This window comes from Oncorhynchus clarkii, chromosome 23, assembly GCF_045791955.1.
Source record: "Oncorhynchus clarkii lewisi isolate Uvic-CL-2024 chromosome 23, UVic_Ocla_1.0, whole genome shotgun sequence".
In the NCBI taxonomy this organism is placed as follows: Eukaryota; Metazoa; Chordata; class Actinopteri; order Salmoniformes; family Salmonidae; genus Oncorhynchus; species Oncorhynchus clarkii.
This window is the reverse complement of record NC_092169.1, coordinates 63,115,342-63,133,697: the sequence shown is the minus strand read 5'-3', so window position 1 is coordinate 63,133,697 and position 18,356 is coordinate 63,115,342. Positions and strand designations below refer to the sequence as shown.

The following is an 18,356-nucleotide window of genomic DNA, read 5'->3' as shown; positions in this document are numbered from 1 at the left end:
ACAGTCCTAACCCAGCTCTGAACAGTCCTAACCCTAACCCAGCTCTGAACAGTCCTAACCCTAACCCAGCTCTGAACAGTCCCAACCCTAACCCAGCTCTGAACAGTCCTAACCCAGCTCTGAACAGTCCTAACCCAGCTCTGAACAGTCCTAACCCAGCTCTGAACAGTCCTAACCCAGCTCTGAACAGTCCTAACCCTAACCCAGCTCTGAACAGTCCCAACCCTAACCCAGCTCTGAACAGTCCCAACCCTAACCCAGCTCTGAACAGTCCTAACCCTAACCCAGCTCTGAACAGTCCTAACCCTAACCCAGCTCTGAACGGTCCTAACCCTGCTCTGAACAGTCCTAACCCTAACCCAGCTCTGAACAGTCCTAACCCAGCTCTGAACAGTCCTAACCCAGCCCTGAACAGTCCTAACCCTAACCCAGCTCTGAACAGTCCTAACCCAGCTCTGAACAGTCCTAACCCTAACCCAGCTCTGAACAGTCCTAACCCAGCTCTGAACAGTCCTAACCTTAACCCAGATCTGAACGGTCCTAACCCTAACCCTGCTCTGAACAGTCCTAACCCTAACCCAGCTCTGAACAGTCCTAACCCTAACCCAGCTCTGAACGGTCCTAACCCTAACCCAGCTTTGAACGGTCCTAACCCTAACCCAGCTCTGAACGGTCCTAACCCTAACCCAGCTCTGAACGGTCCTAACCCAGCTCTGAACAGTCCTAACCCTAACCCAGCTCTGAACGGTCCTAACCCTAACCCAGCTCTGAACAGTCCTAACCCTAACCCAGCTTTGAACGGTCCTAACCCTAACCCTAACCCAGCTCTGAATGGTCCTAACCCTAACCCAGCTCTGAACGGTCCTAACCCAGCTTTGAACGGTCCTAACCCAGCTTTGAACGGTCCTAACCCTAACCCAGCTCTGAACAGTCCTAACCCTAACCCAGCTTTGAACGGTCCTAACCCTAACCCAGCTCTGAATGGTCCTGGAGACAATCACATGACTGACAATCTACAGCATCCCTGCGATGGTTTACTGACACACATGTAGTAAGTGTGTGTGCTAGTCTCTCTCTAACCAGGTCTTCGAGAGAGAAGAGGTGTGTGTCTGAGTCTTCAGGGAGGAGGGTCCTCAGCGCCTCAGCCAATGAAAACAGGTATTCAGTGTTCCGTCCACTTGGTCCGACAGCATCTACAATCTGATTGGCTATCAGCTCCAGGGGGGCGGGACCCAGGTAGTCAGGGCTGTCATTAGAACCGATGTAGAGCAGAGCCTGGCTGGGTTCAGGGAGAGTGTCAGTGTGTCGTGTGGGGGTCACGGAGGGTCGGGGGTGAAAGTTCACTGCGATGACGCGGTAACCGCCCTTCTCCCGGTAGTCAAGGAAACACTTCACTTCCTGCTCTCGGCCAGACGGCAGCTTGTATGCCACGCCCCAGACACAACCCTGAGAGAGTGAGAGAGAGAAGCCCAGTTATACCAGGCACGACCTTTACCAATAAAACTACCAGAGACCAGTCACTGAAGGAGACACAGGAAGACATTCAGTGACTGTTGGCGGCGAAGAGCTCGGGTGACCAGAGCTCAGAAAGTCCCAGGTTTATGGAAATTAGCAGCGACAACTGTGCAATAACTAAATCAGAGGAAGGAGGGTCTTGTTAGCTAGCTTCGACACTGTGCTGGATTGGCTAACAGCCAAAGAGACGCTGTGCTGGATATGCTAACAGCCAATGAGACACTGTGCTGGATAGGGTAGCAGCCAATGAGACGCTGTGCTGGATAGGCTAACAGCCAAAGAGACGCTGTGCTGGATATGCTAACAGCCACTGAGATGCTGTGCATGCTGTTTGGAAGCTACACTGACAAAGGGAGAACTGGCCAGCAGAGACAAGGACAGAAGACAAATCTGAGGACATCTATATTAGAGGTCTGTAGTCTGGAATCAAAAATAATTGTAATAGTCACATGCGCTGAATACAACAGACCTTACAGTGAAATCCTTCTTACAAGCCCCTAACCAACAATTCAGTTTAAAAAATACGAATAAGAATTAAAAGGGAACAAGTAATTAAAGAGTAGAAATAAAATAACAATAGCGAGACTATATACAGAGGGGTACCGGAACAGAGTCAATGTGCGGGGGCACCGGTTAGTCGAGGTAAAATGTACTGCTAAAGTCAGAAGTTTACATACACCCTAGCCAAATACATTTAAACTCAGTTTTTCACAATTCCTGACATTTAATCCTAGTAAAAATTCCCTGTCTTAGGTCAGTTAGGATCCCCACTTTATTTTAAGAATGTGAAATGTCAGAATAATAGTAAAGAGAAGGATTTATTTCAGCTTGTATTTCTTTCATCACATTGCCAGTGGGTCAGAAGTTTATATACACTCAATTAGTATTTGGTAGTATTGCCTTTAAATTGTTTAACTTGGGTCGAACCTTTCGGGTAGCCTTCCACAAGCTTCCCACAATAAGTTGGGTGAATTTTGGCCCATTCCTCCTGACAGAGCTGGTGTAACCGAGTCAGGTTTGTAGGCCTTGCTCGCATACGCTTTTTCAGTGATGTCCACTCCAATACCTTGACTTTGTTGTCCTTAAGCCATTTTGCCACAAACTTTGGAAGTATGCTTGGGGTCATTGTCCATTTGGAAGACCCATTTGCGACCAAGATTTTTGAGCAGTGGCTTCTTCCTTGCTGTGTGGCCTTTCAGGTTATGTCGATATAGGACTCGTTTCACTGTGGATATAGATACTTTTGTACCTGTTTCCTCCAGCATCTTCACAAGGTCCTTTGCTGTTGTTCTGGGATTGATTTGGTCCCATGGTGCTATACTTGCGTACTATTGTTTGTACAGATGAACGTGGTACCTTCAGGCGTTTGGAAATTGCTCCCAAGGATGAACCAGACTTGTGGAGTTCTACAAATATGTTTCTGAGGTCTTGGCTGATTTCTTTACATTTTCCCATGATGTCAAGCAGAGGCACTGAGTTTGAAGGTAGGCCCTGAAATACATCCACAGGTACACCTCCAATTAACTCAAATTATGTCAATTAGCCTATCAGAAGGTGCTAAAGCCATGACATAATTTTCTGGAATTTTCCAAGCTGTTTAAAGACACAGTCAACTTAGTGTATGTAAACTTCTGACCCACTGGAATTGTGATACAGTGAATTATAAGTTAAATAATCTGTCTGTAAACAATTGTTGGAAAAATTACTTGTGTCATGCACAAAGTAGATGTCCTAACCGACTTGCCAAAACTATAGTTTGTTAACAAGAAATTTGTGGAGTGGTTGAAAAACAAGTTAATGACTCCAACCTAAGTGTTTGTCAATTTTAGACTTCAACTGTACATGTTGGTTATTAAAGTGACTATACATAGATAATAACAGAGAGTAGCAGTGGCGTAAAAGAAGGGGGGGGGGGGGGCAATGCAAATAGTCTGGGTAGCCATTTGATTAGATGTTCAGGAGTCATATGGCTTGGGGGTAGAAGCTGCTTCGAACCTTGGACCTAGACTGTTACTGGAACAGTGTTGCTTCTATCCCTCTTACCTTCCACTCCACAAAAGACGCCGTCCTTGCAGAGCAAGTGAAACAACTACTTCATAATGCCGCCGGAGGGGATGACTGACGTTTTACGGGCTCCTAACCAACTGTGCTATTTAGTTAATTTTTTCACATTGTTTTGTAACTCATTTTGTACATAATGTTGCTGCTTCCGTCTCTTATGACCGAAAACAGCTTCTGGACATCAGAATAGCGATTACCCACCTCTAACTAGACCAAATCTCCATCATCAACGTGAAGAAAAGACAGAGGAAAAGGGGGAGGAGGGCGGGGTGCCTTGTAAGAATTTGCCGACGAGTAGGTAAACCAACACTTCCCTCCGTATTATTGGCCAACGTGCAGTCATTGGAAAACAAACTGGACGATCTACGATTAAGACTATCCTACCAACAGGGCATTAAAAACTGTAATATCTTATGTTTCACCGAGACGTGGCTGAACGATGACACGGATAATATAGAGCTGGAGGGATTTTCCATGCATCGGCAGGAGAGAGCAGCTACGTCAGGTACGAGGGGCGGGGGTGTGTGTCTATTTGTCAATAACTGCTGGTGAGCGATGTCTAATATTAAAGAAGTCAAGGTATTGCTCACCTAGAGTACGGTAGCAGAGAGAATGCTCACCTCATGATAAACTGTAGACCACACTATCTACCAAGAGAGTTCTCATCTATATTATTTGTAACCGTCTACTTACCACCACAAACCGATGCTGAAACTAAGACTGCACTTAACAAGCTGTATAAGGCCATAAGCAAACAACTCTAGACCACCCTTGCTCCATACACAGACGCATACAAAGCTCTCTCTCGCCCTCCATTTGGCCAATCTGACTATAATTCTATCCTCCCGATTCCTGCTTACAAGCAAAAACTAAAGCAGGAAGTACCAGTGACTCGCTCAATACGGAAGTGGTCAGATGACTCAGATGCTACGCTACAGGACTGTTTTGGTGGCACAGACTGGAATATGTTCCGGGATTCATCCAATGGCATTGAGGAGTATACCACCTCAGTCACCGGCTTCATCAATAAGTGCATCGACAATGTCGTCCCCACAGTGACCGTACGTACATTTCCCAACCAGAAGCCATGGATTACAGGCAACATCTGCACCGAGCTAAAGGCTAGAGCTTCCGCTTTGAAAGGCTGGTCATGGCTCACATCAACACCATCATGCCGGAAACCCTAAACCCACTCCAATTCGCATACCGCCCCAACAGATCACGCAATCTCAATCGCACTCCACACTGCCCTTTCCCACCTGGACAACAGGAACACCTATGTGAGAATGCTGTTCATTGACGACAGCTCAGCGTTCAACACCAAAATGCCGACAAAGCTAATCAATAAGCCAAGGACCCCATCACTAAGCCAAGGATCACCTCCCTCTGCAACTGGAACCTGGACTTCCTGACGGGCCGCACCCAAGTGGCAAGGGTAGGCAACAACACACGCTGATCCTCAACACTGGTGCATGCTTAGTCCCCTCCTGTACTCCCTGTTCACCCATGACTGCGTGGCCCAAGCACAACTCCATCATTAAGTTTGCTGACGATACAACAGTAGTAGGCTTGATCACAGACAATGATGAGACAGCCTATAGGGAGGAGGTCAGAGACCTCAACCTCTACCTCAATGTGAAAAAGACAAAGGAGCGGATTGTGGACTACAGGAAAAGGACGGCCCAACAGGCCCCCATTAACATCGACGTACTGGAGTGGAGTGGGTCGAGAGTTTCAAGTTCCTTGGTCTCCACGTCACCAACGAACTATCATGGTCCAAACACACCAAGCAAGACAGTTGTGGAGAGGGCACGACAACACCTTTTCCGCCTCAGAGGAAACTGAAAAGATTTGGCATGGGTCCCCAGAACCTCACAGCCTAGTACATCACTTGGGCCAAGCTTCCTGACATCCGGGACCTATATACTAGGCGGTGTCAGAGGGAGGCCTAAAAAAATGGTGAAAGACTCCAGTCACCCAAGTCATAGACTGTTCTCTCTGCTACCGCACGGTAAGCGGTACCAGAGCGCCAAGTCATAGACTGTTCTCTCTTCTACCGCACGGCAAGCGGTACCAGAGCGCCAAGTCATAGACTGTTCTCTCTGCTACCGCACGGTAAGCGGTACCAGAGAGCCAAGTCTCGGACCAAATGGCTCCTTAACAGCTTCTACCCCCAAGCCATAATACTGCTACACAATTAATCAAATGGCCACCGGACTATTTACATTGTCCCCCCCTTCCCTTTGTTATTACACTGCTGTTACTCGCTGTTTATTATCTATGCAAATTTTACAAATGACCTCGACTAATGTTATATAAATATTCATACAAATAGCTCATATAAACAAAGACATTCCGTCGCAAGAACACATACACCCAGCCACAAGACTGACCCCCTCTATTGGTCGGATGCTCAGGATAAGGCTCTGCTGTGCACCAATGGGTTTCTGCTCTGGCTAGAGCAAGGCCCGCCTCCAACCCTCCGACCAGTCAAGAAGACCGAAACGACAAGACTCCACCTACTTTATTCTATGTATAAAAATGAATGTAACCGTTGTATAAGGCCTCTTTTTCACCTGACTCCTTGCCGAGTTATGTGAACTAGGTCCGTGCACGTAAAACTGCGGGACAAGATATCTCTGACTCATTAAAACTGTCTTTTGTTACAACTGGAATCCACTCTGTCCAGCGTCCGTGATTTGGTCTCAACTCTCCAGTATTTAAACACTAACACTAACCTGTACCCCTGCACATTGACTTGGTACCGGTGCCCCCTGTATATAGCCTCCACATTGACTTGGTACCGGTGCCCCCTGTATATAGCCTCCACATTGACTTGGTACCGGTGCCCCCTGTATATAGCCTCCAGATTGACTCTGTACCGGTGCCCCCTGTATATAACCTCCACATTGACTCTGTACCGGTGCCCCCTGTATATAGCCTCCACATTGACTCGGTACCGGTGCCCCCTGTATATAGCCTCCACATTGACTTGGTACCGGTGCCCCCTGTATATAGCCTCCACATTGACTCTGTACTGGTACCCCCTGTATATAGCCTCCAGATTGACTCTGTACCGGTGCCCCCTGTATATAACCTCCACATTGACTCTGTACCGGTGCCCCCTGTATATAGCCTCCACATTGACTCAGTAATGGTACCCCCTGTATATAGCCTCCAGATTGACTCTGTACCGGTGCCCCCTGTATATAACCTCCACATTGACTCTGTACCGGTGCCCCCTGTATATAGCCTCCACATTGACTTGGTACCGGTGCCCCCTGTATATAGCCTCCAGATTGACTCTGTACCGGTGCCCCCTGTATATAACCTCCACGTTGACTCTGTACCGGTGCCCCCTGTATATAGCCTCCACATTGACTTGGTACCGGTGCCCCCTGTATATAGCCTGCACATTGACTTGGTACCGGTGCCCCCTGTATATAGCCTCCACATTGACTTGGTACCGGTGCCCCCTGTATATAGCCTCCACATTGACTCTGTACTGGTACCCCCTGTATATAGCCTCCACATTGACTTGGTACCGGTGCCCCCTGTATATAGCCTCCACATTGACTCTGTACCGGTACCCCCTGTATATAGCCTCCACATTGACTCTGTACCGGTACCCCCTGTATATAGCCTCCACATTGACTCTGTACCGGTGCCCCCTGTATAGAGCCTCGTTATTGTTATGTCATTTTTTTGTGTTACTTTTTGATTTTTGTACTTTACTTTATAAATATTTTCTTAACTTTATTTCTTGAACTGTATTGTTGGTTAATAAAGGCTTGTAAGTAAGATCTACTACACCTGCTGTATTCAGCATTTCACTGTAGGGTCTACTACACCTGTTGTATTCAGCATTTCACTGAGATCTACTACACCTGTTGTATTCAGCATTTCACTGTAAGGTCTACTACACCTGTTGTATTCAGCATTTCACTGTGAGGTCTACTACACCTGTTGTATTCAGCATTTCACTGTGAGGTCTACTACACCTGTTGTATTCAGCATTTCACTGTGAGGTCTACTACACCTGTTGTATTCAGCATTTCACTGTGAGGTCTACTACACCTGTTGTATTCAGCATTTCACTGTGAGGTCTACTACACCTGTTGTATTCAGCATTTCACTGTACGGTCTACTACACCTGCTGTATTCAGCATTTCACTGTGAGGTCTACTACACCTGCTGAATTCAGCATTTCACTGTGAGGTCTACTACACCTGTTGTATTCAGCATTTCACTGTGAGGTCTACTACACCTGTTGTATTCAGCATTTCACTGTAAGGTCTACTACACCTGTTGTATTCAGCATTTCACTGTGAGGTCTACTACACCTGTTGTATTCAGCATTTCACTGTGAGGTCTACTACACCTGTTGTATTCAGCATTTCACTGTGAGGTCTACTACACCTGTTGTATTCAGCATTTCACTGTGAGGTCTACTACACCTGTTGTATTCAGCATTTCACTGTGAGGTCTACTACACCTGTTGTATTCAGCATTTCACTGTGAGGTCTACTACACCTGTTGTATTCAGCATTTCACTGTACGGTCTACTACACCTGCTGTATTCAGCATTTCACTGTGAGGTCTACTACACCTGCTGTATTCAGCATTTCACTGTGAGGTCTACTACACCTGTTGTATTCAGCATTTCACTGTGAGGTCTACTACACCTGTTGTATTCAGCATTTCACGGTGAGGTCTACTACACCTGTTGTATTCAGCATTTCACTGTGAGGTCTACTACACCTGTTGTATTCAGCATTTCACTGTGAGGTCTACTACACCTGTTGTATTCAGCATTTCACTGTGAGGTCTACTACACCTGTTGTATTCAGCATTTCACGGTAAGGTCTACTACACCTGCTGTATTCAGCATTTCACTGTGAGGTCTACTACACCTGTTGTATTCAGCATTTCACAGTAAGGTCTACTACACCTGTTGTATTCAGCATTTCACTGAGATCTACTACACCTGTTGTATTCAGCATTTCACTGTGAGGTCTACTACACCTGTTGTATTCAGCATTTCACTGTGAGGTCTACTACACCTGTTGTATTCAGCATTTCACGGTGAGGTCTACTACACCTGTTGTATTCAGCATTTCACTGTAAGGTCTACTACACCTGTTGTATTCAGCATTTCACTGTAAGGTCTACTACACCTGTTGTATTCAGCATTTCACTGTAAGGTCTACTACACCTGTTGTATTCAGCATTTCACGGTGAGGTCTACTACACCTGTTGTATTCAGCATTTCACTGTGAGGTCTACTACACCTGTTGTATTCAGCATTTCACTGTGAGGTCTACTACACCTGTTGTATTCAGCATTTCACTGTGAGGTCTACTACACCTGTTGTATTCAGCATTTCACTGTACGGTCTACTACACCTGCTGTATTCAGCATTTCACTGTGAGGTCTACTACACCTGCTGAATTCAGCATTTCACTGTGAGGTCTACTACACCTGTTGTATTCAGCATTTCACTGTGAGGTCTACTACACCTGTTGTATTCAGCATTTCACTGTAAGGTCTACTACACCTGTTGTATTCAGCATTTCACTGTGAGGTCTACTACACCTGTTGTATTCAGCATTTCACTGTGAGGTCTACTACACCTGTTGTATTCAGCATTTCACTGTGAGGTCTACTACACCTGTTGTATTCAGCATTTCACTGTGAGGTCTACTACACCTGTTGTATTCAGCATTTCACTGTGAGGTCTACTACACCTGTTGTATTCAGCATTTCACTGTGAGGTCTACTACACCTGTTGTATTCAGCATTTCACTGTACGGTCTACTACACCTGCTGTATTCAGCATTTCACTGTGAGGTCTACTACACCTGCTGTATTCAGCATTTCACTGTGAGGTCTACTACACCTGTTGTATTCAGCATTTCACTGTGAGGTCTACTACACCTGTTGTATTCAGCATTTCACGGTGAGGTCTACTACACCTGTTGTATTCAGCATTTCACTGTGAGGTCTACTACACCTGTTGTATTCAGCATTTCACTGTGAGGTCTACTACACCTGTTGTATTCAGCATTTCACGGTAAGGTCTACTACACCTGCTGTATTCAGCATTTCACTGTGAGGTCTACTACACCTGTTGTATTCAGCATTTCACAGTAAGGTCTACTACACCTGTTGTATTCAGCATTTCACTGAGATCTACTACACCTGTTGTATTCAGCATTTCACTGTGAGGTCTACTACACCTGTTGTATTCAGCATTTCACTGTGAGGTCTACTACACCTGTTGTATTCAGCATTTCACGGTGAGGTCTACTACACCTGTTGTATTCAGCATTTCACTGTAAGGTCTACTACACCTGTTGTATTCAGCATTTCACTGTAAGGTCTACTACACCTGTTGTATTCAGCATTTCACTGTAAGGTCTACTACACCTGTTGTATTCAGCATTTCACGGTGAGGTCTACTACACCTGTTGTATTCAGCATTTCACTGTGAGGTCTACTACACCTGTTGTATTCAGCATTTCACTGTGAGGTCTACTACACCTGTTGTATTCAGCATTTCACTGTGAGGTCTACTACACCTGTTGTATTCAGCATTTCACTGTGAGGTCTACTACACCTGTTGTATTCAGCATTTCACTGTGAGGTCTACTACACCTGTTGTATTCAGCATTTCACTGTGAGGTCTACTACACCTGTTGTATTCAGCATTTCACTGTACGGTCTACTACACCTGCTGTATTCAGCATTTCACTGTGAGGTCTACTACACCTGCTGAATTCAGCATTTCACTGTGAGGTCTACTACACCTGTTGTATTCAGCATTTCACTGTGAGGTCTACTACACCTGTTGTATTCAGCATTTCACTGTGAGGTCTACTACACCTGTTGTATTCAGCATTTCACTGTGAGGTCTACTACACCTGTTGTATTCAGCATTTCACGGTGAGGTCTACTACACCTGTTGTATTCAGCATTTCACTGTAAGGTCTACTACACCTGTTGTATTCAGCATTTCACTGTAAGGTCTACTACACCTGTTGTATTCAGCATTTCACTGTAAGGTCTACTACACCTGTTGTATTCAGCATTTCACGGTGAGGTCTACTACACCTGTTGTATTCAGCATTTCACTGTGAGGTCTACTACACCTGTTGTATTCAGCATTTCACTGTGAGGTCTACTACACCTGTTGTATTCAGCATTTCACTGTGAGGTCTACTACACCTGTTGTATTCAGCATTTCACTGTACGGTCTACTACACCTGCTGTATTCAGCATTTCACTGTGAGGTCTACTACACCTGCTGAATTCAGCATTTCACTGTGAGGTCTACTACACCTGTTGTATTCAGCATTTCACTGTGAGGTCTACTACACCTGTTGTATTCAGCATTTCACTGTAAGGTCTACTACACCTGTTGTATTCAGCATTTCACTGTAAGGTCTACTACACCTGTTGTATTCAGCATTTCACGGTGAGGTCTACTACACCTGTTGTATTCAGCATTTCACTGTAAGGTCTACTACACCTGTTGTATTCAGCATTTCACTGTAAGGTCTACTACACCTGTTGTATTCAGCATTTCACTGTAAGGTCTACTACACCTGTTGTATTCAGCATTTCACTGTACGGTCTACTACACCTGCTGTATTCAGCATTTCACTGTGAGGTCTACTACACCTGCTGAATTCAGCATTTCACTGTGAGGTCTACTACACCTGTTGTATTCAGCATTTCACTGTGAGGTCTACTACACCTGTTGTATTCAGCATTTCACTGTGAGGTCTACTACACCTGTTGTATTCAGCATTTCACTGTGAGGTCTACTACACCTGTTGTATTCAGCATTTCACGGTGAGGTCTACTACACCTGTTGTATTCAGCATTTCACTGTAAGGTCTACTACACCTGTTGTATTCAGCATTTCACTGTAAGGTCTACTACACCTGTTGTATTCAGCATTTCACTGTAAGGTCTACTACACCTGTTGTATTCAGCATTTCACGGTGAGGTCTACTACACCTGTTGTATTCAGCATTTCACTGTGAGGTCTACTACACCTGTTGTATTCAGCATTTCACTGTGAGGTCTACTACACCTGTTGTATTCAGCATTTCACTGTGAGGTCTACTACACCTGTTGTATTCAGCATTTCACTGTACGGTCTACTACACCTGCTGTATTCAGCATTTCACTGTGAGGTCTACTACACCTGCTGAATTCAGCATTTCACTGTGAGGTCTACTACACCTGTTGTATTCAGCATTTCACTGTGAGGTCTACTACACCTGTTGTATTCAGCATTTCACTGTAAGGTCTACTACACCTGTTGTATTCAGCATTTCACTGTGAGGTCTACTACACCTGTTGTATTCAGCATTTCACTGTGAGGTCTACTACACCTGTTGTATTCAGCATTTCACTGTGAGGTCTACTACACCTGTTGTATTCAGCATTTCACTGTGAGGTCTACTACACCTGTTGTATTCAGCATTTCACTGTGAGGTCTACTACACCTGTTGTATTCAGCATTTCACTGTGAGGTCTACTACACCTGTTGTATTCAGCATTTCACTGTACGGTCTACTACACCTGCTGTATTCAGCATTTCACTGTGAGGTCTACTACACCTGCTGTATTCAGCATTTCACTGTGAGGTCTACTACACCTGTTGTATTCAGCATTTCACTGTGAGGTCTACTACACCTGTTGTATTCAGCATTTCACGGTGAGGTCTACTACACCTGTTGTATTCAGCATTTCACTGTGAGGTCTACTACACCTGTTGTATTCAGCATTTCACTGTGAGGTCTACTACACCTGTTGTATTCAGCATTTCACGGTAAGGTCTACTACACCTGCTGTATTCAGCATTTCACTGTGAGGTCTACTACACCTGTTGTATTCAGCATTTCACAGTAAGGTCTACTACACCTGTTGTATTCAGCATTTCACTGAGATCTACTACACCTGTTGTATTCAGCATTTCACTGTGAGGTCTACTACACCTGTTGTATTCAGCATTTCACTGTGAGGTCTACTACACCTGTTGTATTCAGCATTTCACGGTGAGGTCTACTACACCTGTTGTATTCAGCATTTCACTGTAAGGTCTACTACACCTGTTGTATTCAGCATTTCACTGTAAGGTCTACTACACCTGTTGTATTCAGCATTTCACTGTAAGGTCTACTACACCTGTTGTATTCAGCATTTCACGGTGAGGTCTACTACACCTGTTGTATTCAGCATTTCACTGTAAGGTCTACTACACCTGTTGTATTCAGCATTTCACTGTGAGGTCTACTACACCTGTTGTATTCAGCATTTCACTGTGAGGTCTACTACACCTGTTGTATTCAGCATTTCACTGTGAGGTCTACTACACCTGTTGTATTCAGCATTTCACTGTGAGGTCTACTACACCTGTTGTATTCAGCATTTCACTGTGAGGTCTACTACACCTGTTGTATTCAGCATTTCACTGTACGGTCTACTACACCTGCTGTATTCAGCATTTCACTGTGAGGTCTACTACACCTGCTGAATTCAGCATTTCACTGTGAGGTCTACTACACCTGTTGTATTCAGCATTTCACTGTGAGGTCTACTACACCTGTTGTATTCAGCATTTCACTGTAAGGTCTACTACACCTGTTGTATTCAGCATTTCACTGTGAGGTCTACTACACCTGTTGTATTCAGCATTTCACTGTGAGGTCTACTACACCTGTTGTATTCAGCATTTCACTGTGAGGTCTACTACACCTGTTGTATTCAGCATTTCACTGTGAGGTCTACTACACCTGTTGTATTCAGCATTTCACTGTGAGGTCTACTACACCTGTTGTATTCAGCATTTCACTGTGAGGTCTACTACACCTGTTGTATTCAGCATTTCACTGTACGGTCTACTACACCTGCTGTATTCAGCATTTCACTGTGAGGTCTACTACACCTGCTGTATTCAGCATTTCACTGTGAGGTCTACTACACCTGTTGTATTCAGCATTTCACTGTGAGGTCTACTACACCTGTTGTATTCAGCATTTCACGGTGAGGTCTACTACACCTGTTGTATTCAGCATTTCACTGTGAGGTCTACTACACCTGTTGTATTCAGCATTTCACTGTGAGGTCTACTACACCTGTTGTATTCAGCATTTCACTGTGAGGTCTACTACACCTGTTGTATTCAGCATTTCACGGTAAGGTCTACTACACCTGCTGTATTCAGCATTTCACTGTGAGGTCTACTACACCTGTTGTATTCAGCATTTCACAGTAAGGTCTACTACACCTGTTGTATTCAGCATTTCACTGAGATCTACTACACCTGTTGTATTCAGCATTTCACTGTGAGGTCTACTACACCTGTTGTATTCAGCATTTCACTGTGAGGTCTACTACACCTGTTGTATTCAGCATTTCACGGTGAGGTCTACTACACCTGTTGTATTCAGCATTTCACTGTAAGGTCTACTACACCTGTTGTATTCAGCATTTCACTGTAAGGTCTACTACACCTGTTGTATTCAGCATTTCACTGTAAGGTCTACTACACCTGTTGTATTCAGCATTTCACGGTGAGGTCTACTACACCTGTTGTATTCAGCATTTCACTGTAAGGTCTACTACACCTGTTGTATTCAGCATTTCACGGTAAGGTCTACTACACCTGTTGTATTCAGCATTTCACGGTGAGGTCTACTACACCTGTTGTATTCAGCATTTCACGGTGAGGTCTACTACACCTGTTGTATTCAGCATTTCACTGTAAGGTCTACTACACCTGTTGTATTCAGCATTTCACTGTGAGGTCTACTACACCTGTTGTATTCAGCATTTCACTGTGAGGTCTACTACACCTGTTGTATTCAGCATTTCACTGTGAGGTCTACTACACCTGTTGTATTCAGCATTTCACGGTAAGGTCTACTACAGCTGTTGTATTCAGCATTTCACTGTAAGGTCTACTACACCTGTTGTATTCAGCATTTCACTGTGAGGTCTACTACACCTGTTGTATTCAGCATTTCACGGTAAGGTCTACTACACCTGTTGTATTCAGCATTTCACGGTAAGATCTACTACACCTGTTGTATTCAGCATTTCACGGTAAGGTCTACTACACCTGTTGTATTCAGCATTTCACGGTAAGATCTACTACACCTGTTGTATTCAGCATTTCACGGTAAGATCTACTACACCTGTTGTATTCAGCATTTCACGGTAAGGTCTACTACACCTGTTGTATTCAGCATTTCACAGTAAGGTCTACTACACCTGTTGTATTCAGCATTTCACGGTAAGGTCTACTACACCTGTTGTATTCGGCACATGGGGTGGCAGGTAGCCTAGTGGTTAGAGTGTTGGACTAGTTGCCATGTCACACCGGTTACATTACCACACACACACAGGTGTAAGTAACTATGTGGCAGCTCACCTCTGGGTCCTCCACCAGAGTCACGACTCGGCCAGGCTGAAAAGAGAAGACAGGGAGGAGCTGATTGAGCTTTAATAAATACAACCTTTAGAGGTCAACAGCATTGAGCCTCCAGTCACCGTATTACAGTTCAGATGCTGTAGAGCAGTTATGTAGCTAGCTGGATATCACCACTAGTCAACATAGACTGTTACTTAATAATAAACTTACACTCCCTTCACTAGTCATCCATACAGATAGATACGTCACCTTGCCTGGCACTCCCCTGTGGTCGGTGCTGCCTTGCCAGAAGCGCCGGCTGAAGCCTAAAATGTAGCCGATCCGCTTCTCCTCATAGGGAAAATCCACCTTCCAGATCAGAGAGCCATAACCGAACACCCACATAGCTACTGTACCTGCTCCTCCACCTGGCTGGATAACTGTCACACCTCACGTAGCATGTACTGTCAAACATTTAGTTTTTAGCACTATACACCACCATCTTTTCTGTTAGTGGCAGCTAATACTGTACTGCATTCACAACGGAGCTCAATGTCGCGACCAGCTACTTCTATCTCAAGCAACCAGCAACTCGTCACGTGATAGTCAGACAGAACTTGCAAGCACAGACTTTACTTGCCAGGCATTAGTAATCAATCATCATCAAATTCAATCTGCACTCAAAATCAAATCAAAGTTTAATCGTCACGTGCACAGGATACAGCAGGGGTGTAATCATTATGCCGATTCTGTTGCAAAACGTTTCTGTATCTGTGACATGGGCAGCGCCAATGAGAAAGGTTACATGCATATAATGCGATTATTGTGGATAGTCGGATTAATATAATATATTAAAACGTTTACATGCTTTGCAAGAACGACTTGCCTAATAATCATGTTTACATGGACACATCTGAAATCAAATCATACATAATGGTACTCTGATAAATACAGAAATCCAAATAAATGTTCTACCATAGCGACAACGTTATTTTTGGGAAGTATATTTAATTCTCAGTTTGTGTGTAGATGATAACTATTTCTAAGACACATACTTTCAGTTGTTCCGCACTCACTTTACTCGCGCTAGAGGGAAGCTTGCTCTACTGAAGAACATGGACTACTTTAAAATGGAGATAGCCTCAATGAGTTTGTTTATATGACCAGGAATAATTTGATATTAAATTATGGCAGTAGGCAGATTATACAATAGTCATGTTAGCACCTTACTCTGCTTGTCTTAATTGCCATAAGGACAAAATCGAAGCATACACTGGTTAAAACACCTTGTTTTCTGAGCAATCTTTCAAATTATTAGGACATGTAAACACCTTAAATACACTGATGGGACGCCAATTAAGGTGTTTACATGTCCTAATAATTTGTCAGAAGTTCACATACACCTTAGCCAAATACATTTAAACTCAGTTTTTCACAACTCCTGACATCTAATCCTAATTATAATTCCCTGTCTTAGGTCAGTTAGGATCACCGCTATTTTAAGAATGTGAAATGTCAGAATAATAGTAGAGAGAATTATTTATTTCAGCTTGTATTTCTTTCATCACATTCCAAGTGGGTCAGAAGTTTACATACACTCAATTAGTATTTGGTAGCATTGCCTTTACATTGTTTAACTTGGGTCAAACGTTTTGGGTGGCTTCCCACAATAAGCTGGGTGAATTGTGGCCCATTCCACCTGACAGAGCTGGTGTAACAGTCAGGTTTGTAGGCCTCCTTGCTCGCACATGCTTTTTCAGTTCTGTCCACAAATGTTCTATGGGATTGAGGTCAGGGCTTTGTGATGGCCACTCCAATACCTTGACTTTGTTGTCCTTATGCCAGTTTGCCACAACTTTGGAAGTATGCTTGGGGTCATTGTCAAATCAAATCAAATGTATTTATATAGCCCTTCGTACATCAGCTGATATCTCAAAGTGCTGTACAGAAACCCAGCCTAAAACCCCAAACAGCAAGCAATGCAGGAGTAGAAGCATGGTGGCTAGGAAAAACTCCCTAGAAAGGCCAAAACCTAGGAAGAAACCTAGAGAGGAACCAGGCTATGTGGGGTGGCCAGTCCTCTTCTGGCTGTGCCAGGTGGAGATTATAACAGAATATGGCCAAGATGTTCAAATGTTCATAAATGACCAGCATGGTCAAATAGTAATAATCACAGGCAGAACAGTTGAAACTGGAGCAGCAGCACAGCCAGGTGGACTGGGGACAGCAAGGAGTCATCATGTCAGGTAGTCCTGAGGCATGGTCCTAGGGCTCAGGTCCTCCGAGAGAGAGAAAAAAAAGAGAGAGAATATACTTAAATTCACACAGGACACCGGATAGGACATGAGAAGTACTCCAGATATAACAAACTGGCCCTAGCCCCCCAACACAAACTACTGCAGCATAAATACTGGAGGCTGAGACAGGAGGGGTCAGGAGACACTGTGGCCCCATCCGATGTCCGAAGACCCATTTGCAACCAAGCTTTAACTGAGATGTTGCTTCAATATATCCATACACATTTTCCTCCTCATGATGCCATCTATTTTGTGAAGTGCACCAGTCCCTCCTGCAGCAAAGCACCCCCACAACATGATGCTGCCACCCCCGTGCTTCACAGTTGGGATGGTGTTCCGTGGCTTGCAAGCCTCCCCCTTTTTCCTCCAAACATAACAATGGTCATTATGGCCAAACAGTTATATTTTTGCTTCACCGGACCAGAGGACATTTCTCCAAAAAGTACGATCTTTGTCCCTGTGTGCAGTTGCAAAACGAAGTTTGGGATTTTTAATGGGGGTTTTAGCTTCTTCCTTGCTGAGCAGACTTTCAGGTTATGTCAAAATAGGACTCTTTTTACTGTGGGTATAGATACTTTTGTACCTGTTTTCTCCAGCATCTTCACAAGGACATTTGCTGTTGTTCTGGGATTGATTTGCACTTTTCGCACCAAAGTACTTTCATCTCTAGGACACAGAATGCGTCATCTTCCTGAGCGGTATGACGGCTGCGTGGTCCCATGGTGTTTATACTTACGTACTATTGTTTGTACAGATGAACGTGATACCTTCAGGCGTTTGGAAATTGCTTCCAATGATGAACCAGACTTGTGAAGGCCTACAATTTTTTTTCTGAGGTCTTGGCTGATTTCTTTTGATTTTCCCATGATGTCAAGCAAAGAGGCACCGAGTTTAAAGGTAGGCCTTGAAATACCTCCACAGGTACACCTCCAATTGACTAAAAAAATGTCAATTAGCCTATCAGAAGCTTCTAAAGCCATGACATTATTTTCTTGAATTTTCCAAGCTGTTTAAAGGCACAGTCAATTTAGCATATGTAAACTTCAGACCCATTT

General features: G+C 44.3%; 1 protein-coding gene across 1 annotated transcript; it reads right to left on the bottom strand.

Annotated features, from left to right (window-relative positions):
* Positions 1-891: 891 nt before the first annotated feature.
* Positions 892-15,598, bottom strand: LOC139381572 (putative glutathione-specific gamma-glutamylcyclotransferase 2). Its single transcript, XM_071125215.1, has 3 exons — positions 15,275-15,598; positions 15,026-15,061; positions 892-1,446 (listed from the first exon to the last, which is right to left on the bottom strand). The coding sequence occupies exons 1-3, from the start codon at positions 15,407-15,409 to the stop codon at positions 967-969; spliced, it is 651 nt and encodes a 216-aa protein (XP_070981316.1). The 5' UTR covers positions 15,410-15,598; the 3' UTR covers positions 892-966.
* Between the last annotated feature and the right edge of the window lie 2,758 nt (positions 15,599-18,356).